Genomic DNA, 26,555 nt, shown 5'->3' with positions numbered 1-26,555 from the left:
ATTAGAGTAAAAACATCTCTTTCCCCCATTCTTAGGAAATGCCTTCTGGTGTTTGTTTTTTGAAACAGGGTCTTGCTATGCTGCCCAGGCTGGGCTCGAACCTGTGATCCTCCTGCTCCAGTATCCTGAATAACTGGGATTATAGGTGTGTTCTACCATACTCAACTCTTTCTGGTTTATACACTATAAAATTTTGTCTTCCTCAAATAAAACATTCTAAAATACAATTACCTTTTCTGAAAAGCCAAAAATAAGAGGAAAAAAAAAAAGATAAGATAGAGGAGTTAAGCTCTGACACACTATGGGAAATACAGAGCACACATCTAAACAATAAACTTTATACATTACTACTACCTAGGGCATAAAGGGGAAACAAATCCTAAGGTGAAGAATTAAAAACATAACATCCTACTAATTAGAATTAAAAAAAATCCTGAAGAATCATTTGATTACCAAATTTAAAAACTAATATTTTAGCTGAGCATGGTGGGGCATGCCTATAATCCCAGAGGCTCGGGAGACTGAGACAAGAGGATCACAAGTTCAAAGCCAGCTTCAGCAAAAGCAAGGTGCTAAGCAACTCAGTGAGATCCTATCTCTAAATTAAATACAAAACAGGGCTGGAGATGTGACCCGGTGGTTGAATGCCCCTGAGTTCAAAAGAAAAAAAGTTTAGCCAGGTGTAATTGCACATGCCTATAATCCCAGGAGGCTTAGGGAGGAGGAGGCAGGAGGATCACAAGTTCAAGGCCTTCCTTAGCAATTTAGTGAGGCCCCAAATAACTTAAGACCCTGTCTCAAAATTTTTAAAAATTATTTTCTTAAAAAAGTGCAGGGGTAGAGGATGTAGCTCAGTGGTAAAGTGCTCCTGAGTTCAATCCCCAATACTTTGAAGGAAAAAAAAACCCATGGTGGCATGCACCTGAAATTCCAGCTACTTGAGAAGCCAAAGCAGGAGGATTGAGTGTTTGTGAGGCCAGTCTTGACAACACAGCAAGACTGTCATCAAAAAAGAAAGAAAAAATTTAAGTGGTATGGTGTTTGCCAAGTGGCTTGGAGGCCAAGGAAGAAGGATCACAAGTTCAATGCCAACCAATGAAAAATAAAAAGGGTAGGACATGGCTCAGTGATAAAACACCTCTGGGTTCAATCCCAAGATGATGCAGAAAAGTAAATTCACTAGTTGAAGGTTAAAATAAAAACTGGCATCTCTATCATGCATATTCTTACATGTTCAACAACTCTGTTCTTCAAGTCTTTCCACCTTTTTTCACCTTCTTCTGTAGAAGCAAAAACATCAGTTGCAGGACTCTCAAGGGAACCTTTCCTTAATTCCATCCCATAGTCTTCAACAAGTGTGGACCAACGCATCAACTCCATTGTAGTAAAAAGCTTTAAAAGATCCCTGTGAATTATAGAAAATTTAATATTCTAAATCCATCAAAATGAAGGTTTACCATCCCCAATCCAAAAATCCAGAATCCAAAATGCTCCAAAGTCTGAGATCTTCTGAGACCTGACATGATGCCATAATTAGAAATTCTAAACTTGATTTCATATATTTGAAGGCAGGTTGTGATAATTTTAAAATGCCGAACTTATGTGTGAATAAGTGTAAGAAAATGATTGATTTTTGGTAGTACAAAAAGTCACAGGAAAAATGGTGTGACAGTGTCACTTTTGCTTTCTGATGGTTCAATATACATAAACTTTGTTTCATATACAAAACTATTAAAAATATTGTATGAGCCAGGCATGGTGGCACACACCTGTAATGCCAATGACTCAGGAGGCTAGGTCAGGAAAGTCACAAGTTCAAGGCCAGCCTTAGCAACTTAGCTAGACCCAGTCCCCCCCACCCCAATAAAAAGAGCTAGGGATTTAGCTCAGTGATAAAGTGCCCCTGATTTCAATCTCCAGTATCCCACCAAAAAGTGTGAGTTTAAGGGCTGAGATTTTGGCTTGGTGGCAGAGCACTTGCCTTGTGGGTGTGAGGTACTGGGTTCGATCCTCAGCACCACATAAAAATAAATAAGTAAAAATATTGGGTTCATCTACAACTAAAAAAATATTTAAAAAGTATGAGTTTAACATACTCAAATCAATAGATGTAATTAATTAATCATATAAATAGAATTAAGAATTAAAATGACACAACCATCTTAATAGATGCAGGGAAAGACTTCAACAAAATTCACCACCAACTCATGATAAAAAACACTGAAGAAACTAGGGATAAAAGAAACCTACCTCAATGTTATATGACAAATTGAAAGCCACATCACAATGAATGGGGAAAAGCCAAAAGTACTTCCTCTAAAATCGGAATAAGACAGGACATTCACTCTTACCACTCCTATTCAATATAACACTAAAAATTCTAGCCAGAGCCAGCACAGAAGTGCACACCTGTAATCCCAGTGACTCAGGAAGTTGAAGCAGGAGGATCTTAAATTTAAGACCTGCCCTCAGCAACTTACTGAGACCCAGTCTCAAAAAAAAGAAAAGAAGAAAGAAATTCTAGCCAGAGCAATTAGGCAAGAGAAGAAAATAAAAAGAATAAAAACAGGAAAGGAAGAAGTCAAATTATCACTGCTTGTAGATGATATATATGATCCTACACTCAGAAGATCTAAAAACCTCCACCAGAAGGCTACTAGAGCTAAATAACAAATTTAACAAAATAGCAGATACAAAATCAACATACAAAAATCAATAGCTTTCCTATATACCAGAAATGAAGATGTTGAGACAACCTAGGAATAAATTTAATCAAGGAGGTGAAAGACATGTACAATAAACACTATAGAACACTGAAGAAATTAAAGAACACAATAGAAGATGGAAAGAACTCCCATGTTTATGGATAGGCAGAATTAAGATTATTAAAATGGCCATATTACCAAAAATACAGATTCAATGCAATCCCCAATGACATTTTTTAGAGTTTGGGGAAAAAAACAGTCCTAATATTCATGGAAGAATAAAAGACCCAGAATAGCCAAAGCAATTCTAAGCAAAAGAAAACAAAACAAAAATGATATTGGAGGCATCACATTACATGACTTCAAATTATACTACAGAGCTAAAGTAATAAAAACTACTGGCATAAAAATAGACATAGAGTGTGAAACAGAAAAGATGATGACACAGAGACAAACCCACACAGATACAGTAATCCTTGACAAAGGTGCCAAAAATATGTTGGCAAAAAAGATAGCCCGTTTAACAAATGGTGCTAGGAAAACAAGCTATCCATATGGAAAAGGATGAGACTATATCCTTCTCTCTCATCCTGAGCAAAGAATTAATTCAAAGACCTAGGAATTAATCCAGGAACTTTCCAGCTCCTACAAGAAAATGGAAGGTCAATATTCCAACACACAGGTGGAGACAAGGATTCTTTAAAAATCTTTGCTAACTACTCTTCCAAAAGAGGATTAATAACCAGGATGTATAAAGAACTCAAACTTCCAACAAAAAACCCAAATAACCTAATCAGTAAATGGGCAAATGAATTTTTTTTTAAAGAGAGAGAATTTTTTTAATATTTATTTTTTAGTTTTCAGAGGACACAACATCTTTGTTTGTATGTGGTGCTGAGGATCAAACCCACACGTGCCAGGCAAGTGCGCTACCACTTGAGCCATATCCCCAGCCCCTGGGCAAATGAATTGAACAGACACTTCGCTAAGGAAGAAATACAAATGGATAAAAAACATATAAAAATATCCTAAACATCTTTATCAATCAGGGAAATGTAAATCAAAACTGCACTAAGATTCCATCTCACTCCAGTTACAAAGGCACCATCAAGCATACAAATAATAAACTCGGTGTGGTGGTGCACGCCTGTAAATCCCAGTCACTTAGGAGGTTGGGCAGGAGGATCACAAGCTCAAGGGCAGTCTTGCAACTTAGTGAGATCTTGCCTTAAAAATTAAAAAAGGCCTGGGCATATAGCTCAGTGATAATGCGCCGCAGGTTCAATCCCTAGTACCAAAAGCAAAAAAAAAAAAAAAAAAAAGAGGGCTGGGGCTGTGGCTCGGTGGTAGAGCACTTGCCTAGGACACATGAGGCACTGGGTTTGATTCTCAGCACCACATAAAAATAAATAAATAAAATAAAGATATTGTGTCCATCTACGACTAAAAAAAATTAAAAAAAAAGAAAAGAAAAAGAATATGAACAATAATAAATGATGGAGAGGATATGGAAAAAAAAAGGAACACTTACACTGTTGGTAGAATTGTAAATTATTACAATCACTATGGAAATCAGTGTGAAGTTTCCTCAATAGAATAGGAAAGGAAGCCAGGCATGATACACGCACACCTATAATCCTAGCTTGCTTGCAAGGCTAAGATAAGATGATTCCAAGTTCAAGGCCAGCCTTAGCAGCTTAGTGAGACCCTGTCTCAAAATAAAAATAAAAACAGTGGGGATGGGGCTGTAGATCAGTGGCAGGGTGCTTGCGTAGCATGTGTGAGGCACTGGGTTCCATCCTCTCAGCCCAACATAAAAATAAACAACAAAAAAAAAGGCATTCTGTCCATCTTCAACTAAAAAAAAAATTAAAAAATAAATGAAATAAATAAATAAAGAAAGAAACAAAGACAAGACTAGGAATGGAACTATCACATGACCCAGACACACCACTCCTCAATGTCTATCCTAAAGAATTAAAGTCATTATACCACAATGATTCATGTACACCATATTTATAGCAGCACAATTCATAATAGCCAAACTATGGAACCAGCCTTGGACTCTAGGTGTCCATTAACAGAGAAATGGATAAAGAAAATGTGTATATATGCAATGGAATTTTATTTAGTCATAAAGAATAAAATTATGCCATTTGGAGGCAAGTGGATGGCACACTTAAGAGCTTTATGTTAAGCAAAATAAGCCAAACTCAAAAAGTCAAGAGTTCTATGTTCTCTCTCATATGTGGAACTTAGAGAAGAAAAAGGGAAAAAAGGCAGTGATATGGACTCATGAAAATGGAAGGGAAAACAGCAGAGTAAAGGGAGCAGGGAAAGGGAGAAGGGGAGGGAAAGAGGAAATACTAGGGAATGACGAGGACCAAATTATATTCTGATAACAAATGCATGTATGAATATGTAACAATGAGTCCATTATGTATAGTTATAGAAAATAATATACAAAATAGAAAACAAGGGAAAAACACTGTTGAAATTACGTTCAGGCTATGTTTATGAGGTATACATGAAACAAGCAAATTTTGTGTTTAGACTTGGTTCCCATCCCCAAGATATCACACTGTGTATATGTAGATATTTCAAAAACAAAAAACTCTTGAAATCAGAAAGCATACCTGTTTTACATGACAGATTATCAAAACTGTGTTTTTTGGTACTGGAGATTAAACCCAGGACACTTTATTACTGAGATATACCCCCAGGCCTTTTTAAAAAAAATTATTTATTTTTTAGTTTTTGGCAGACACAACATCTTTATTTTTATGTGGTGCTGAGGATTGAACCCAGTGCCGCGCGCATGCCAGGCGAGCACGCTACCGCTTGAGCCACATCCCCAGCCACCCCCAGGCCTTTTTATTTTTTATTTTGAGATAGTTCTCGGTAAATTGCAGAATCTGGCCTTGAACTCCAATCCTGCCTTAGCCTCCTGAGTCTCTGGGATTACAGGTGTGTGTAGGCTGAATTTGGAAATAGTTCCGATCTCAAGCATTTCAGATAAAGAATTTTTATCGTGCATAATAGCAAACTTCAAAAAGTCAACAGTTTTTATACCTTTCTATTTAGTAAAAGAAAACAAATTTAGGGCTTGGGTCGTGGCTCAGTGGTAGAGCACTCACCTAGCACATGTGAGGCCCTGGGTTCGATCCTCAGCACCACATAAAAGTAAATAAAATAAAGGTATTGTGTCCAACTACAACTAAAAAATAAATATTAAAAAAAAGAAGACAAATTGATTGCTAGTCAACTGATTTTACTATCACTTTGCCCATAATTCCAAAAAAAGCATTGCCCTACTTAACATTCTGCTCTCTCCTGTCAATCTCTGAAATAACTGTAAACACACTAATGAAGCAGATTAAAAAGAAAAAAAAAAAAAAAACCTCTTAAAACATAAAAACCCATCATGCTTATTGTGAGCATATCTGTTTTACATGACAGATTATAAGAAGTGTGTACTTCCAAAAAATACAAGTCCTGGACTATTAACAATAAATTTATAAAAGAGCTAATTAGCTGCTCAAATTGGCTTGATACAAAACTTCTAAATAAGTAGTTCAGAATAAACTGTTATAATCTCATTATGTTAATTTCTAATGCAATACTAAAAACACCTCACCACTTAATTCTAGTTTCCACATATAAGGGAACATAGAACCCTTGACTGTGAGTTTAGCTTATTTTATTTAACATAATGCTCTAGTACAATCTATGAGCAATCGATTAAGGAGTGTACACTCAGGTGAGACAATTTTCTTTCAAAATGTTTTTTCTAATGAGACATACTATGCTAATTACAAAAGCACTTACTTGTACTTGGGAATTTCTTCTAACTTCTTGTCACCACTTATTCGATGAACCAAATCTGACTGTTCATTGTCAAAGGGAGCCAGGATAACATAGAGAACAACACTTTTCAGAGCCTAAAAACGTTAAACAACACAACAGATTATATTCAAGACTAAAAACGTAATGGAAACTTTGGCAAGAACTGAAAAATTATGGAATGATTATACATATTAATTTTAAATTTTGAACTCCAAAAGTACTAGGGGGAGCCAGGCCCAGTGGCACATGCCTATAATCCCAGCGACTGAGCAGGCTGAGTCAGGAGGATCTCAAATTCCTCAAATTCAAGGCTAGCTTCAGTAATTTAGCAGCGCCTTAGGCAACTTAGCAATATGTGATCTCGAAATGAAAAATAAAATTAAAAAGGGATAAGGATGTGGCTCAGTGGTTAAGCACTGGGGAATTCAATCCCTGGTACAAAAAAAAAAAAAAGCATTAGGGGAAAAAAACCTTACCAGGCTGCATTTTTTATTTCTTTCTGGAATATTTAGTTTTTATAAATCCATTAAGATAAATATTTGCTACTTCTAATTTAAATTACTACCTTGACTAACATTTTTTAAAACTTTTTTTTTTTTTTTTAATGTGCTGGAGATCGAATCCAGTGCCTCATGAGCTAGGCAAGCACTCCACCAGTAAGCCACAACCCCCAAAACATTCATTTTTGACAAAGGTATACAGGAAAAGTTCTTACAATAAGCTGGCAGCATAAACACAGAATATACACATAAGCTACTTTGTAAATGAACTTTCCAAAGTAATACTGAATCTTATTTGTGATCTTTGTTAGCAGGTGACCAGCTGTACATAAAAAACATTAAACTGGATACCATGGTGCACACCTATAATCTCAGCAACTCAGGAGGCTGGGGCAGGAGAATCCCAAGTTCAAGGGTAAGCCTAAGCAAGGAGACCCTCTCTCAAAATGAAAACTAAGGACAGGGGACACAGCTCAGTGGCGGAGACCCTGGGTTCAACTTCCAGTGCTACAAAACAAAACAAAAAATTAAGCCTACATATCTTCAAAAGTGATATGTAATTTAAATTATTGCCCAACTAGTCTTATACAGTAAGGATATACTAAATAGAAAGAAGCACTAAATTACTACAGTTACAATGTTTTGAAACAAGAAGATCCAAGATCTTCTAACTAACAAGTATCAGTGTCAATTATTAGAATATCTTACCTGTTGCCACTTTTCGCTTTCTGCCTGTATACAGGGAGTATCATATATTGCTCTGTAGTGCTTACAAATAGACAAATAGGATCCCTCATGCTGATCCAGTTGAATCATTAAATTATAGTATTTCAACTTTAATTTCTGAAAAAAAAGTTGACAAAATAAATTGGGGTTCATGGGTCTTATTCAAACTCTGTTAAAATAAACACACAGTCACAAATATGCTCACCTCTGTGTTTTCTTCCTGGAAAAATTTGGTGTTAATTTTCTTGCTGATAATTTGTGTCCGAATATAATCCTTTACGGCAAGGCAGAGCCTCATTTGCTCCAGAATAAATTCCACTCGCTCTTTTTTTTCCATTGACCCATAGGTTTCCACCTAGCAGAATAATTCCCCAAATAATATTAGTTGCAACAAAATTAAAAAGGCCACTGTCAAATAAGAATCTTCATGAACATACAGTAATGACAATTAAATAAAAAGGGATGGAGATATAGCTCAATGGTAGAGCACCCTTGGGATCAATCTTCAGTACTGAGGGGAAAAAATGATTTACACCATACAATGTAAAGAATAAATCAGATTAAACACGATGAAAAATGTTTCTGATATAGTATTTGGTGTATAAATTCATAAAGTCCAGGATGACACACAGACAAGAAAGAATGAAGGCTATTATTATTTTATTTTGATCTGAAAATGTTTTCACCATCTTTGTTGTTTATTTAGGAAAATTATAAATACACAAAATGACCACTGATGTTTCATTTACACAACTTTACATACTCTCCACATGTCAATTACTTTGAAGCAAATCTTGTTTAACATATTACATGCAAATTCAGTATGTATCTCTAAAAGATAAATTTTTTTGGGAAAAAAGACCATATAGAAACATTCCTTGTATCACCAAGAATCTAGTCATTCTCTAAGTCTCATGTATTTTAAAAGGTGAATTAGAATCCAAATAGATTCACATGTAATTGGTAGCTATATTTTTCTTTTTTTCATTGTCATTTACTTGATGAAGAAATCAAGTTAATCATGCTATCCTTTATAAAAGTATACACAGAGTCTAGATATTGCTGACTACTTCCCTGTGGTATCATATCCATTCTGTGAACTGATAGTTAAACCTAGAAGCTTTTAGGGGAGGTTTGAGATTTTTGTGGGCAAGACTGTTTCAGAGAGGAAGTTTGGATTATGTTATCACATGACTTTCCTGGTTGAAAAATAGAACCTGGAAGCAAAACAAAACAAAAAAACCCTCAGTGGTTGCCAAGGTCTGGGGAAGGAAGGGATGAACAGGAAGAGCACAGATTCATAGGACAAAGAACCTATGCTGAATGATATAACCATAAGTGGTATGTGGCATATATTTCTGAAAACCCACAGAAAATGCAACACCAAATATGAACGCTAATGTAAAATATGGACTTGGGTATGATAATGATGAGTCAATGCCTCAAAATAAAAAATACAAAGGGCTAGGGACACAGCTCAGTGGTAAAGTGCCCCTGGGTTCAATTCCCAGTACTAGGAATGGACAGACAGGGACAGGACACAAACACACACACACACCTAAAAAACCAATTTGGTTCAGAAATTTATCAGATATCAAACATTCATTAAGAATAAAAAAAATGAACCAGGTGTGATGATACACACCTGTAATCCCAGTGACATGGGAGGCTGAGATAGGAGGATTCCAAGTTTGAGACCAGCCTTAGCAATTTATTGAGGCCCTAAGCAACTGAGTGAGACCCTGTCTCAAACAAACAAACAAACAAACAAACAAACAAAAAAAAAACCCCAAACCAAACAACAATACCATATTCCTAAGGCATAAGTAAACAGTGCATGAATTAATCATTTTTTCTTTTCTTGGTACTAGGGATTTAACCCAGAGGCATTTTACCCCTGAGCCACATGCCTATGTGGCTTTTTATTTTTAGACAGGACCTCACTAAGCTGCTGAAGCTGGCCCTGAACTTGCAATCCTCCTACCTCAGCCTCCAGAGTTGCTGGGATTATAGGTGCAAGCCAATGTGCCGGTATATTACTTATTTTATTTCAATTCCAAAGACAATTAAAATGTTCAAATAATGGCTCATCCGCGCGACGTGCGCGCGCGCACACACACACACACACACACACAAAATCAAGGTAAATGTGTTTGTCCTAACTTTTCTTCAAAACTGTTTTAGAAGTTAAACGTAGTTGGTCTATTATATTATATAGTTTCCAGCGGCCTGAATAACCTCCCCCTGTTGCAGTCTTACTCTTGGTGGTTCAACAAAGTGATGAGGCATCAGTCAGCTACTTCCACAAGACACTGGTAACTCAACAACTTGCTTTACAAACTCCAAATTGCAGCACCTTACCTGTAATTCTTGTAAAATGGAGGCTGCCTCTTTCACGTCACCATTTTGCTCTTTTATAGTTGCTAATGTTTTAGTCAGTCGAGCACGCTCAATTTCAACATAAATCTAGAGATAAAAGAAATTTATGTTATCAAAATTTCTGTAGAAAAGTGTTAAATTTATTTAGTTTTCCTTTCTATTTTTTGCAGCATTGGGGATGGAACCAAGGGCCTCACACATGCCAAACAAATGCTCTACCACAAAGCTACACCCCCAGTCAAAATGTGTTAAAATTTAAAAGGTATGGGCTGGGGATGTGGCTCAAGCGGTAACGCGCTTGCCTGGCATGCGCACGGCACTGGGTTCGATCCTCAGCACCACATACAAATAAAGATGTGTCCGCCGAAAACTAAACAATAAATATTAAAAAATTCTCTCTCTCTCTTAAAAAAAAATTTAAAAGGAATAATTAAACTATTATTATGTATAGGAGTACTTATCTTACTGCTGTTGTGCACTCTATCTGCCATGTATATATTTCATAAATACAATTTTAAAGAAAATGTCTCTATGAAACATTATCTATATTTTTCAGTTTTGCTTTCAGAATGTAAATGTGAAATGAGTATGTTTTAACAAATAATAGGACCATAAGCTATATAAATGGCACAAAAAAATGAAAAGTGGCTTTAAAAGAATTGATTATTTCAAAAATAACATACTTCATAAAGAGGAAATGCAGTTCAATGTCTACAATTCCATCATTGCTCAAAGTCTGATTTATCTATTTATCTTTTCTTTTCTTTTTTTTTTTTTTGGTGCTGAGGACTGAACTCAGGACATCATGCAAGCTAAGTATGTGCTATACCACTGAGCTACACCTCCAACTCAATTCATCTTTATATATGACTACTTTAAAAATATCTGATCTTGCTAAGTATTAAAGTTGTTGGCACTTTTTGTAAATATATCTAACATTAGCAGACTTATAATTTCTAAGAAATTAAACATTAAAAACTTAACTATAACCTAAAGAGTCTACTGAATGAATCTAGACACTCTACAGCAACCCCTTCCATCCCCCACTCCCTAAAACCTTAATTTCCAATAATATTGAAGTACTTAAAGTTTCCTAATTATACCATGTGCTTCTTACTTAGGTACCTTTGTATATCATTTCCCCCATGTCTAACATACCCTACTCCCCACACCCTGGCCCTATATATTTTCTATTCATTTTTAAAAAGTTACATAAAATTTGGACTAAGTTCACTAATTCCTAGAAAAATCCGGTCTTACTAAGACTGATACTATTTAAATATATTCATTTGCATTTGAGAAGATACTAGAAAAGAATGTACAAAAATAATAACAGCTGTATTAAGCTGATACCATTTTATGAATTTCTTATAAAAATAAACATACACCCATAGATACTTAAAACTCACCTTTCCTTCTGTAACCATTCGGAGAGTATCGATTAATCGAAGTTTGACTGGGAGGTCTGTGATTTCTTCAACATAAGTACAGCACTGTTGAACCATTTTTGCAACAGCCTAAAATATTAAAATTTATTCATAAGTAAAATTCATCCCTCATACAGGGAAAAAATGTATTCTAATGATGGAAAGGCTAAATGTCTAAATTTGGTCAAATTTGATCTTCCCAAGGGGTTACTCTAGATACTGAAATGCCTATAAAAAACATTAAATCACATCAAAACCTTTGATACCTAAGAAGTACTGAATATCTAGGCACAAATCATAAAGTTTAGAAAATCTCAGATGCAAAGATGCAGCTTAGCAGAAAAGCATGAAAAACATGGTAGCAGACTGAAGGGGGAAAAAAGGGATGAGAAAAGAAGAGTTCCACAGTGGCTGGAAGTCCTGAGCAGCAGACACTGTGATGGAAGACAAGAGTCAGTGCATGAGTAGAAGGTAAAGAGTTCCATCCTCTGGGTGAGAAGGAGTCAGTCACCCATACTCGCCTCAGTAAAATACGGCACTCATAGTCAGAATCTCCTGCCCTTGGTTTCCTCGGAGGTAGTGTAAGAGGACTGGACTACATTCCCTCCACCTCTAATACTCTATGATCTAGGTTGAAGGTTGGCAAACATTTTCTGTAGATTTCTGGAAATATTTACCAAGTAACTACTTGTAAACCATATAGTTTCTGTGGAAAATACTCAACTCTGCCTTTGTAACTCAAAGCTGACAGACAATATATAAACAAATCAATGTAGCTGGGTTCCAATAAGTTTATTTACAAAAATAGGTGGCAGGTGGAATTTGGTCTGTGGTGCATCACCTGCCAATCCCTAATCTAGATTTTAAATATCACATCATAATTACTGCTAGTAACTAAAAGACTAAAGCCATCAAGAAAAACGTTAAATTACATTAAGTATCATATAAGAAAGCAGAAAAGTAAATAGCATCCTTCCATCTTGGAAGGATTTCCATGAAAAATAATGAATGTTCAAATAGCTCAGGTTATACTTTAAACTATCTGAAAAATCAGTTGTTCAGAGACCAGGGGTTCCAGAAAACTAAGGTTGTTTTGTTTTTGAGAGAATTTCACTATGTTGTCCAGCATGGCCTTGAATTCCTAGGCTGCTGATCCTCCTGCTTAGCCTCCTGACTAGCTGGGACTACAGGAGCACACCCAGCATGCCCAGCTAAAGCTCAGGTTTTACTTACATTCACCAGCAAAGCAAAAACAAAGCAAAACAAAAAAGCAACAACATCAAATGAGTTAAAGACAAAACAGTATTATCAATATTTTAATTTGAAGTGAATATACTGCTGCTTTCTAAAAAAAATGTAGGTATGTCAGTAAGTCTTTAGGGAAGTTATGGTTGGAGTGATCCCTAAGCTCAGGTGATGGCAAGTAAGAAACCCTTAATGGAGTAATGTAGGAAAAAAGGTTACTTTCCAAGTCTGCTTATGCAAAAAAAGAACAATTTTAGGTAAGCAATAATTATGAGTCCCTAAGCACTTGCCCTATCTACGAAGATTTAACGTGTCATAGGGAAAAGAACAGACCAGTTCTAGTTCTGGTGTCATTAGCCAGCTGTGAGAGTGACTCCATTCCTTTCTCCAAGAAGCCCTCCCTAACACTAACCATATAATTTCTTCCTCTGCTATCCCTTATACCTTTCACTACTCTTGAGCCACTTAGTTATTAAATACTGCCCCATGTATGTGTATAATGTTTTATCAATCTTAAGGATACATACTAAAGGCATACCTTCATACTTCTGATTTAGATTCCTCACTAAGCTACATGCTACTTGAGGTCAAGACTGACTAGCTTGCATGTTTCTTTATGTCTTCACATTCCAAGAGCCTTAAATATAAATCTTAATTTCTCCATCCAAAAAGCAATATGTTAAATAATACCTCCACTAGTTCAAATTATATAACACTAAAAAATTAAAATTAAAGCTGTATTTTAGAGTATATGTTTTTATGTGAGTAGGTACTGTGTACTGAACCCAGGGTCTCTGGCATGGTGGGTAAACACTCTACCAGTGAGATACATCCCCAGCCCTTTTTTGGGGTAGGCAAATAGGCTTTATTCAAAGACAGTTCTGAAGGAAGTTGGATGAAACTTCATTGTTTCAAAAGTTCCATCTCCAAAGAGCTCTGGAATGAGAAAAGCTCCCCTCCCACACATTTTTTATTGGTACTTTATGGCTGTATATAATGATGGGATTTATTCTTACATATTAACACACGTACACATATGACAATATAATTTGGCTAATACTACCTCCCAGCACTTCCCTCCTAACTCCCCACCTCTAGCCCCTTGATTCCTTTCCTCTACTGATCTCCCTTTGACCTTCATGAGAAGCACCACCATCTTTCTTTTCCTTTTTCCTCTCTAGCTTCCACATGAGAGAAAACACACCCTTGATCTTCTGAGTTTGGCTTATTTTGCTTAATACAAGGTCTCTAGTTCCATCCATTTTCCTACAAATGACATAATTTCATTTCTCTTTATGACTGAATAAAACTACATTGTGGGGTTGTGGCTCAGTAGAAGAGTGCTCGCCTACCATGCATGAGGTACTGGGTTTGATCCTCAGCATCATATAAAAGTGAAATAAATATTGTGTCCACCTAAAAACTAAAACACAAAACAAAACAAAAAACAACAACATTGTGTTTGTTTGTATGCCACATTTTTTTAATCCATTCATCTGTTGACAGGCACCTAGGCTGGTTCCGTAGTTTGGCTGTTGTGAATTGTTACTATAAACATGGGTATGCCTCTATTACTGTACATAATGACTTTAGTTCTTTAGGATAAATACTGAGTGGTATAGCCCTTTCTATTTTTATCTTGAGACAGGGTCTTGTTAAGTTGTCCAGGCTGGTTTTCAACTTGCAATCCTCTCCTCAATCCCCTAAGTAGCTGCAATTACAGGCATGAGCCACTGCACCCAGCTAGAATGTGGGTGTTGAACTGTCCAAATACTACATAAATAGATGTTTTTGTTTCTTTTAACCCTAGATGCTTTAAGGCTTCTAATTAAGTAGCTCTTTTAAACTGTTCCATACAAAGCCAAGTCTTCTAGAAAACTGAAAGACAATTTTATCTAATAATCGTCTCTTAAACAACAGAACTGAGCACCAAAAGGTATATTTCAACGAATTTAACATTCACATATATTGGACCTCCCCAAAACTACAACTTTGCTAATTGTTAAATTTAGATAATTAAAAACAGCCACATCAAAATAAATACTTACATCTGTAGTCACATAAATGCAACAGTTTTATTTGTAAAATTGCTGAAAAGAAAAATGCTATCACTACCAACAATTTCCACATGCAGAGAAACTAGACAAATCCTAGTTTGTTTTAATTAGTTAAGCAAGACTTGGTAAGTGGATATTAAAGGGTTCTTCTAGTGAGCCATTCCATAATACCTTTATTTTACTTATTTATTTATTTTATCTGGTGCTAAGGATCAAACCCAATGCCTCAAGTGTGCAAGGCAAGCACTCTATCATTGAGTCACAACCCCAGCCCTGCTATTCCTTTCTTAAGAAGTTGAAATCTGTGAATTAAAAGGTCTTTATTCATGGAATGTCTAAGATTTGGCATATGGAAACGTAATCAGATAGCTAAATATACTGGCAATTTACAACCTGTTGACATAAATGGGTGTGCAAATTTTTATAATCTAAATTATTGACCTGCATGTTTTTTCTTTACCCCAAATCATTCCTGACAGGTAGGCTCAATCTTTTTAATATCTGGATTACTGTTTCAATACAAGCCAAGAAAATAACTTTGTAGTAATCAAAATGTTACCCAACCATATATTGTTTGCTTTGGTGTAAATACTGGTGAATAGTGGTCAATAGTTTTATATTCCTAAAAAACTAAAAAAACCAAAAACCAAAAACTCAATCTACTTAAGGCAACAGCTCTGTAAGGATACAGTGGTACATGCCTGTCATCCCAGCTACTTGGGAGGCTGAACCAGAAGGATCACAAGTTCAAGAACAGCCTTAACAATTTAGTGAGAGCTTGTCTTAACAAATAAAAAGGGCTGACGATTCAGCTCAGCAACAAAGTGTTCCAGGGGTCAATGCTTAGTACTGCCAAACAAACAATAGATTCAAGCAGTTAAACACATAATTAAATTAGAACATTAGGGCTGGGATTGTGGCTCAGAGGTAGACTGCTTGCCTAGCATGCGTGAGGCACTGGATTTGATCCACAGCACCACATTAAAAAAAAAAAAAAAAAAAGATATTGTGTCCACCTATAACTAAAAATAAATATATTTTTTAAAAAAGATTATAACATAATCATTAAATAAAAAAATCAATCAAGAAATAGACAAAGCTGCACGTTTATTTTATTTTTTTGGAAGTTGTAAATGGACAGAATGCCTTTGTTTATTTTTGTGTGGGAGGATCAAACCCAGTGCCTCACACATGTTAGGCAAGCACTCTGTCACTGAACTATAGCCCCAACCCACAAAGCTGCATCTTTAAGTAAAATTTCATAAAAATTTTCAAACAAATAAAGAAAAAACAGAAGTCATTTTGAGAATATGGCTAGAATTTTAAAATACCCACTAGAATGTTGTACAATTGACTTAACAAATTTTCAGCAGATTCATAGATAGTTTTCTAAAAGTCCTTATTAAAATGTAAATATATTTGCTTTTTAAGCAATCATGAACTCACCTGTTTTAACTGACTCCGCCTTTTTGACAGAAGCATAATATTTTCATTAAGTAAATCCCATTCTTTAGCCTCATAGCACATCTTCACTACTGCAACTAAGATACGGGATGTAGAAACCATATCAGAAGCCTGCAAGAATGGAAATATATTAAAGGTAAAAGGGACAATGTAAGTGACACTAATGGTAATTGGGATTTTCACTATAATCTACTTACAGTACGTGTTTGTTTTTCTAAAGAGAGAAGGGTTTCAATAACTTCTTGAAGTCTTCCTTCCTAAAACAAAAGATAAAAATGAAAAACATGAAGATAACAATGAAAAATGACATCACCAATACAAACCAAATATATCTGACCCAAACTGAGATGTTTCTGAAACAGATGGAAAAAAACCCAAAGGCCTATTCTAGACAGGGGGAAAAAATCTACAATTATCTTGTTTCTCTCCATTTCATAATAGTGCTTACTTCTCCAGTGAATTCCTTAAGGCAGTGGTTCCCTACTTGGTTCCACAAGTATTCCTAAATATGTAGAGAAGCCTAAGGAAAACTAAACATATAACAACAATGATGTCTCACCTGAGAAAAACGCCAAGTTTTTATTTTGGATTCTAATTTATCAAACTCAAGGGTGGTGGCACATGTTTATCTTTGCATTAAGACTCTAGCTGGTAGTTGCAAAACACTTTGAAGAATAAAAAGGGGAAAATAATTGCTTTCTTTACAAACTTACTGTACAGATGTTTTAAAATATGGAGCTATGAGAATAAAAAAAAGATATTGGTGCTACAAAGATAGGAAGCTCTGGCTTAATTTTACAAGGATTTTCACTCCAGTACCAGGGATTGAACCAAGGGGTATTCTACTACTTAGCTACATCTTAAGCACTTTCTATTTTTTATTTTGAGACAGGGTCTTGCAAAATTGGCCAGGATGGCCTGGAACTTGCAATCCTCCTGCCTCAGTCTCCTGAAGTCACTGGGATTACAGGCATGCACTACCATGCCCAGCTTCAATGACTTTTTTTTTTTTTAAATATTTATTTATTTTAGTTTTCGGCGAACACAACATCTTTCTTTGTATGTGGTGCTGAGGATTGAACCCGGGCCGCACGCATGCCAGGCGAGTGCGCTACCACTTGAGCCACATCCCCAGCCCCTTCAATGACTTTTAAAAATAAATTAGTAATCATGCTTACAGGGAAAGACCACATAAGAATACCTATACCTGCTAAAGTGAAAGTCCATGCTCTCAAGCAGATATTGACCCAACTGAATACATCCCTTTATGTCAACTGATAATAGCCTCTCCACACCTCTAGCATATACAAAAATAGAACATTCCCCCTGGTACATACTTTAAGAAATAGCAATTAAAAATTCAAATAGTATAAACTAAACAATACACCAGGACTAAAACAGATCATTTCATCAGAAACCATACATTTTGATTAAAAAAAAAAAACCCACAGCACAAAAACTGAAATGATTAAGATAGTCATATCAATAACAATTATGTACAAAACTCTGCCAATGAACTGGAAACAATGAGTCATTAAAAGTTTTTTGAATTTAAAAATTGTTTTTCAAACAATAAATGAAAAACTTAATGACATTCATAAATGATGAAAGAAACTACAAGAGTTTTTTTAATTAAGGGTCTAAATAATGTTTGAACTTTTCAAAATACTGCAGACAAGTTTTAAACTATGTATTTTCTCTTCTGTTTTTGGTGGTGCTGGGGATGGAACACAGGGTCTTGTGCACACTAAGCACACTCTACACCGTGCTGAACCACACTGCAAGGCTAAACTGTGTATTTTCTATGCAGCACAGAATATGTACTGCACAACTACTGCCTGAACTTACTTTAAATCCAAAACCTGCATATTAACATATTTTAGCAACATTTCCTATGCAAAGGGAAACCCTAAAGAATCATATTCAGAAAACGCTGGCCAAATGTTCATCAGAAGAACAATGAATAAATCTATAAATTTTCCAAAGTTGAAGGCTAAAAAAAAAAAAAATCTTAAAAAAAAAAAAAATCAAACAATCGTAGGACTAGAACGACTGCTAGAGATTACTTAATGCCATCCATTCACTTCAGAAATTAAAAAGGCTGAGAACTAGTTTAAGTGAGTTGGCTCAGTCACAGTGTATTAGCAGAACCAGCCTCTTCCCTCCCAGCCCCATGTTCCCTCCACTACACTGCAATGCTCCCCCAACATACTAGTTGAAATCATGCTCTTTGTTTTTGATCAAAGTAATCTCCACAGGGAAATGGATGATATCTGGAAAACAAAGTATAAAAATTCAAATGCAAAATACTTCTTGTTTACTGATAGTCACATGTCACATTTACAATTGCTGTGATTATGTGACTATGATATAAAAAGTATACTTTATTATATGGTATTCTAATTCAGAAGCACGGGTACTGCCAGGTGCCATGGCACAAGGCCTGTAATCCTGGCTACCTGGGAGGTGCAGGAGGATCGCAAATTTGAGGATGGCCTCAGCAAATTAATGAGACCCTGTTTTAACCCTTGCCTAGCACGCACAAGGTCTTGGATTCAATCCCCAGTACCTCAAAAACAAACCCAACACATACAAAAGCATGGGTCCTAAAGAACTGCACCCCATAAGGGAGGGAGTCAGACTACTCTAAAGCCATGGCCTTCAGCATCAACAAGACATTAAATATCATCTTCTCGGAGAGGTGTTCTTGGCCAAGGCTCTGTAAAATCAGCAATCATTTAGCACCTCCTTTGACACTCAATCTTACTGACTTTCTGCTTTGCAATTACCCCAAATTATATTCTATTAATATTTACTGTCTTAGTACTCTCACTAGAATGTAAACTCTAAGAGCAGTGACCAAGTCTCTGTTGTTGTAGCTCAGTGGGCCACTGCATCACCAACCAAGCACCTAATGCTGCGTCTGCAGATATTATGATATATCCCTTAAAAAAAAAAAAACTTTTTAAAAATAGTTATAGATGGACAAAATACCTTTATTTATTATGTGGTGCTGAGGATCGAACCCAGTGCCTCACACGTTAGGCAAGCGCTTAATCACTCACTGAGCCCCAGCCCGGGCCTTGGTATACCCTTTTATATAGTTTTGGTGGGGTGAGCAGTACAGAGGACTGAATCCAGAGATGCTCTAATAACTGAGTTACATCCCCAGCCCTTTCTAATTTTTTTATTTTATTTAGGGACAAGGTCTCACATTGCTGAGGCTGGCCTGAAACTTGTGATCTTCCTGAGTGGCTGGCCAACCTTTTATACCTTTTAGCAGATTTTTTTTTTCTTTTTGGTGGTGCTGGGGATTGAACCCAGGGCTTTGTACAATCAAGGCAAACACTCAACCAACTGAGCTATGTCCCCAGTCCCCAGAATTATTAATGTATGTATTTCACCAACTTAGAGGTTTATAAGTTTCATTAGGCCCGGATCCTTGTTTAAATTAAATTGTTGCTTTCCTTAAAACAACTTGCACATAGTATGTATTGGTTCAATGGATGGACACTGACCTGAACTACTCAGTTGATATAAAAGTATGGGTACTAAAGAACTACACCCCATATGGAGTCAAGACAATTGTTGATTTTTACTGTCAAAATAAGGACAATGTACAAGTTATATGGCTGTTAATTTAATGCTATTTGAGGAATACCACCAAAAATTTCAAATCATCCCACTTTATTTTCCCAATTTTCAATATTCAACCCTATGGTTAAATGACTTCCTCCTTCCTGTCTATTCACAAAGCTCCTGAAATTCTACTTCCGTGATGCTGCCTTTCAACTCATAGGGAACAAAAAGGCTATAGCCATCCAAAACAAACTTGTTAGAACATGCGGCTTCTATGACTCATTCTTCTCACTAAAATAATCCTTGTAAATGAGGTAAATGACTAATAAGTTTGCTGAACATCAATGCATGTTGGATATCTGTAAAGTTTGTATGTTTGCCTCCTTCAACTCCTAAATGGATCCAATCTGTTAATGATTTGTTAAACAACCTAAACAAGAAAAGGGCTAATAACACAAACAGCTGAAACTTAAAGTCAAATGACCTATTTCTACAAAAAGTAAACTGTTTAACAATTTCACCTCCTCTTCACTGTTAATATTAACCTTGAGAAGCTGTATGTGACCAAAAGAAATGATAAGACATTAAGGGGAAGGAGAACCGAAGGATATAGTATTCAACTTAAGAATGTAAGTAGTCCCCAGATAACCATGTCAAATATACCAAAATGAAGAAGAGAATGGAAAACCCTTTGTGCATGAAGAGCTGCCAAAACCTTATCTTTATAGTTCAGAAAAGGCCCACTTTAATTGTTAACTCCTCAATATAAGGAGGACAGATAACCATCAAGAACTAGTATCACTTTTATAATTTTATCTACCTGACAGTGTTCCCCACAATGCCAAAGAAGCATTAGAATGAAATGGCTAAAAATAATGCTCGGGTCTACACTGATCTACTTACTACCTTGCACTTCGTCAAAAAACTTATACCTCTTGACCTTCAATTCTTCAGAGAAATAAGCCTACTAACAGCATCCTCTCCATAGAACTGATACAAGAATTAAATCAATAGTTATAAAGATATTCCTGGAATATAGTATGTACGTCATTATCATAGTAGCTAACATTTTTAGAAACTTATACAGCAATAAAAACCAGTTATTGTTATTTGCTAGGCAGGTCAGTATGTAGACACAGAATTGTAGATTCAAATGGCCTAGACTTGGCAATTTTACTACTAAGGTCTAGACTTTAGTTTGCTTTTTTTAAAGCTTCTGCTATGTAAGGTTTTTCTCACCTAAAATATTCTTTTTTTTTTTTTTTGTACTAGAGATTGAATTCAGGGGTACTTGACCACTGAGCCACATCCCCAGCCCTATTTTGTATTATTTAGAGACAGGACTGAGTTGCTTTTAACTCGTGATCCTCCTGTCTCAACCTCCAGAGCCACAGGGATTACAGGCATGCACCACCAGGCCCAGTACCACCCCACATATATTTTTTTTTCAGCTGTAGGTAGATGCAATACCTTTATTTTATTTATTTATATGTGGTGCTGAGGATTGAACCCAGTGGGTAGTCTAGTGCTCCACCACTCTACAGCCACAACCCCAGCCTAATCACCTCATATATTCTTATTAAGTTATACCAACAATTTTTATCTTCAAATGTCTTCCACAATTAAAATAAAAATTGTCTGAAGGAAAGTAAGTGCAAATTGATGATCCCTTAAAGAGGTGTGAAATACTGCAAAAAGAACTCTATTCCCATTGCTAGGAGACCTGAGCTCGCATAAACCATGTGAGCTGCCTGAACTCTATCTTCTTACCAGTGAAATAACAAAACTTCCTTCAGAGTTTTTATTGGTGGATTAAAAAATAAAAATAAAAAGAATGTATTGGGGCTGGGGATTTAGCTCAGTGCCTGCCTAGCATGCATAAGGCCCTTGGTTCAATCCCCAGCATCACCAAAAACGAAAACAAAAACAAAAAAGAAAAAGAAAAAGAATATATGTTAAAATGTTCCACACATTCCAGAGTAGAGTAGAAATGCAGTGTCACTTTTCTTTCTCTTCTTTTCTTCAGAAGTACTGGGGACTGAACCCAGGACTGTATGCATGTTAGGCAAGTGCTCTACCACTGAGCTATATTCCCAAATCTTTTTATTTTATTTTATAGACCCTGCCCTCGAATTTGCAATACTCCTGCCTCAGTCTCCCCAGTAGCTGGGATTACAGGCATGCACACCCACATCTGGTTAAAAAAATAATTAAAAAATTTTAATGTTTGGCAGAATCATTAAAAATTAACATAAAATGGGGGCTGAGGTTGTGGCTCAGCAGTAGAGCGCTTGCCTATCATGTGTGGGACCCTGGGTTTGATCCTCAGCACCACATAAAAAATAAATAAGTAAAGGTATTGTGTCCAAATACAATTAAAGAATAAATATTAAAAACAATTCATATAAAAATTAACATAAAAATGAATAATATGAAAATCAGAGTAACCTAATTTATGCCTTTAATTTTACCTAGTGTAGTAGGCCCAAACATTCTTTGCTAAAAAAACTTTCTTTACTTATCTAACACCAAAGACCTTTGAGTGAGCACGTCTTTTCCACTGTCTTGAACCTAACAATGTCCTAAATGAAGACTACATATACGATCATTAGAACAACTGTGGCAGTGAGGCTTTTTTCCCTTACCATTCTAAAAGCTCTCTGACCACAAGAGCTCTAATATCTTTATACTTCCCAGATCTAACTCTAGCTAGGTTTTGCACAGTGCAGGCTGTTATCAGAAGAAATTGGTAAAGAGAAAATTTTTTTCCCCTCCCAGTCTCAGTTGCACTTCTCCTAAAGCAAATAATTTGTTTCTTATTTATGGACACTATCATTCTATGAATTCCAAGCAGAGGTGCAGATGGTGATTTGATACAATGTCTCACTAACTTGCCCAGGTTGGCCTTGAATTTTCAATCCTCCTGCCTCAGCCTCCAGAGTAACTGGGATTAAAGTCTTGTGGCACTGCCCAGCTATCCACATTAGATATTAGATAGCCATATCTAAGCATTAAGGTATTTCACATAGAAATCCATATTCCTGATTTCTCCCTCAAATTACCAGCATTGGTAAAGATCCATCTTCATCCTTAAATGGCAAATATCAACTCAAGATGGAAAATTGTTCCTCTCCCTGGGAAGTGCTCAGAAGTTCAGGTTCCTACTACATTTGATTCAATAGGTGAAATAAGATAGGAAAGAGCACAGCTTTAGAATTGGTCTATGGATTTGCATCCTGGTCCCACTACTCTATTAGCTGTATGATCTTGGGGTATGTGACTCAACTTTCCCTAGCTTCAGTTTCCTTGTTTGTAAAATAAGAGTAATAGTAATACCTATCAAATAGGGCTGAAGTGAGGATCAAATGAGTTTGTGTATGTAAGCACTCAGCAAAGTGCCCAGCACTATAGAAAGGACCTAATAATTGCTAATTGCTGGCAGCTCTTATTCGCCTGAAAATGTAGGCATTTTAATTTCTCCACCCTTATGAATAGATGTTTCTTTACACTACCTGGTGGAAAGCTCAGGGACAAATTTATGGCTACCCCTCAACAAGCATACCAAACCTAGTTAATACAGGCATATCAACTTCATCTCTCTCCACCCTTGCTTTTTAAAAGTCCTATTAAAGCCAGGCGCGGTGGCGCATGCCTGTAATCCCAGCAGCTTGGGAGGCTCAGATAGAAGAATCTTGAGTTCAAAGCCAGCGTCAGCAATTTTGAGGCATGAAGAAACTCAGTGAGATGCTGTCTCTAAATAAAATACAAAATAGGGCTGAGGATGTGGCTCAGTGGTCGAGTACCCCTGAGTTCAATCCCCAGTACCCCCCCCCAAAAAAATCGTATTAAAATCATTATCCTAAGAAAAGCATTAAAAAGGCTTCCATTAAGAATTAAATGTGATGCACTGCTTGACACTCCCCTTGCCTATGAATTCATTACACTGTAACATTCTTTACAATAAGTTTCTTAAGGAACAAAAACAATATTCAGTGAAGGCATCCCAGGTGAACAGTAATACATGTTTGAGGCTGAATTGATCTCCGAGGACTGGGTATAATTCTTAGCAACAGTCCCTGATGGAGTTGATTCTGCTGCAACCAATCCCTATGAGTCACACCTAAATTCTGAATCCTAGATTCTGCCTATTACTAACCTTGGACACCTAACTCTTGAATCTTGTATTATGTGAAATAATTATACACAAAGTTGCATGACACAGCACAGGGTGTCAAAATGTTTGGACCAAGTTAGTTTTTCTTCCATGGTAGAGGGGTTGGGGGTGTAGCTCAGAGACGTAGCATATGCAAGCCCCTGGGTTCAATCCCCAGTACAGCAAACCAAACAAACCAAACACACACATGCGATTCCATGGTAGATAAGCATGTGGGCTATTGTTCATCATCTCCCTAATGGGCACTCTACCATTCAGCTACATCCCCAGCCCTTCAGTGCCTGCCTTTCTTCCTTCCTGTACTTCCCTAAGAATGACTCCTCCCTATCTCGATCTTACTACTTACTAAGGTTCAGTACAAATGTCAGCTTCTCCCCTGCGTGTTCCAGTGACACTTTACACTTGTAGAGCTCACCATCATGCATGACGTGACTAATTCGTTACATACAGGCTCGCCGTAAGTACAGGGGTCCTAGGCTTGTCATCTTTGCACTATCACTTTCCTTCTCCCGGTCAAAGACCGGCACATTGCCAGGATTGACATAAATTCATTCGGTAATAGCAATAAAACCAAACTCTCTAGCCTGAATGCTGAAGCGACCTTCACCTCTGCAAAATTCTACACGCAACGTTACTTAGAGCATTCAAGAAAAGGTAGAAGGTACAACCGGTCCCCACTTGTACAGGGAAGAAGTGACCACCTGTCGGGGAGTCTGGGAAGCTGTAAGCATTGGCGTCCTCTGGCTGCGGAGTCTCTCGGTGGCGGGGCAGACTTGGGGTCTCCCACCCATGAAGGCCTCACCCGGGCTGGGCAGGCAATAGGGGATGTGCGCTCCAGCCCGCAGGCCCCCTGAGGCCTAAGCGGGCTCGGCGCCGTGACTCAGCCCCTGGCGCCCGCCAACAGCCAGCCGGCCTCCCCTCACCTTGGCCAGCTTCTCGCACTCGGGCAGGCGCTGATCCACCGTGGCGCTGTAGTCCACCTCCATCTTGACGATGCGCCCATCAGCCCGCTCCGAGCCGCCGTCCGCCATGGTTCCAGCCTAAGAGTCCCCTGATGTCCCCCTGCTTCGGCCACCACTCGTCACCCACACCGGAAGCCGCCCGCGCACTCACTCAGGCAGTGCGTCGGGAGCCCGCTCCAAGGACCCCGCAAGGCCCCCTTCTCCGGCCGCCAGTCAGGCGCTACCGCGGACAACCCTGGGGGCGGAGCGTAGGGCGAGGGGGCGGGGCTCGCCTCCCGCTCCTACCGCCGACGTCTTGTTTTGTGCTTGGTAACGTCAGACTTTTCATCTGAAATTCGTGCTTAGGAAAGCGAGTGTAACAGAGTGGCACATCCCAGGTCTTCTCACACCCCTGCTTCGAATTATAAATTTCTCGGAATCGCGGGCAAGTCACTTAACTTTTCTCGGATCTCGGTTTTTGTCATTTGCGCGCGAGGAGCCTGAAATAAACCCTCCAGACAGAAGTTGTAGGGTTGTATCTGGTCGAGAATCTTGGCGACTTAATCTGTGGGTTTCCTGGTGGCTAATAGGGGAAGATATGGCAGCGGTTTAGTGATACAACACAGTGCTTTTTGTTTTCGTTTTCACTCTAACCCACTACGTAGGAGGAATCATTAGACATTTTCTTTGTTATCCTCTTATGAACATCAAACTAGGTAACGTGTGTGAGTCTACTTCAATTCTAAGGGCCGTGCAAGTTTTATTTGTTATCATCTGCATCCCCTGGGTCCATATAAAATAGCTTAGGATCCTAAAAAAATTTAATGAGGTTGTATAGAGTATGGTCATATGGTCAACAGTAGCCAGGGGGGAAAAATGAGAAATTCTGGGGTATTCTCTTTTAGTAAAGATTCTCAGTTTAATTCGTGTCAATATCCCTTTATATATTCTGAATAGAACTTAATTTAATCTCTTGCAATGACAATCATGAATAATATGACCCATCTATAAACGAAACAAGATAATACTGTAGCAGTGATGTAAAGAGAAATAAATTTTAAAGTACTAAAATATGTCCAAGGTTTTGGGTTCCATCCCCAATAATGCAGAATAAAACAAAACAATAATGCTGGGTGAGTGGAATTACAGGCGTGCACCACCTTACCTGGCTCTACTTGCCTTCTTAAAACAGCTACTTGAATGTCCAAGAGACACCTGAAACATACAACCCAGCTGCTTTTCTTTCCCTCTGGCCTTGCTTCTCCCTGAGGATATAACTCGGTGGTAGAGCACTTGCCTGGCATGTACAAGGCCCTGGCTTCAGTCTCCAGCAAAATATAAAGAAAGGAAAATTCAAACAAGTAGTCATCTTTTTGCACCCATACCCCAAAACAATAAATTTAAAAACTGCCTATGGATGCCTCAAGCATCATAAAGTCCTGCAATTGGCAATGTGATTTTTCCAAAATCCTGAATAACTTCTTTGTAAAGCTCTATGTCAAATAAAAAAAG

General features: G+C 37.3%; 1 protein-coding gene across 1 annotated transcript in view; it reads right to left on the bottom strand.

The window, feature by feature from the left end:
* The window catches only part of Psmd12 (proteasome 26S subunit, non-ATPase 12), a 28,876-nt gene extending 3,645 nt beyond the window's left edge, over positions 1-25,231 (bottom strand). Inside the window, exons 1-9 of the mRNA XM_026402286.2 lie at positions 25,026-25,231; positions 16,547-16,606; positions 16,332-16,460; positions 11,566-11,673; positions 10,139-10,243; positions 7,983-8,132; positions 7,760-7,894; positions 6,534-6,646; positions 1,231-1,405 (exon numbers count right to left, since the gene is read on the bottom strand). Coding sequence (XP_026258071.1) covers positions 1,231-1,405; positions 6,534-6,646; positions 7,760-7,894; positions 7,983-8,132; positions 10,139-10,243; positions 11,566-11,673; positions 16,332-16,460; positions 16,547-16,606; positions 25,026-25,133 — 1,083 coding nt within the window. The 5' untranslated portion in view covers positions 25,134-25,231. The remainder of the gene's footprint in view (positions 1-1,230; positions 1,406-6,533; positions 6,647-7,759; positions 7,895-7,982; positions 8,133-10,138; positions 10,244-11,565; positions 11,674-16,331; positions 16,461-16,546; positions 16,607-25,025) is intronic.
* Between the last annotated feature and the right edge of the window lie 1,324 nt (positions 25,232-26,555).

The sequence above is a fragment of the Urocitellus parryii genome, chromosome 7 (assembly GCF_045843805.1).
Source record: "Urocitellus parryii isolate mUroPar1 chromosome 7, mUroPar1.hap1, whole genome shotgun sequence".
Classification (NCBI taxonomy): Eukaryota; Metazoa; Chordata; class Mammalia; order Rodentia; family Sciuridae; genus Urocitellus; species Urocitellus parryii.
This window is presented reverse-complemented; position numbering and strand designations above follow the sequence as displayed.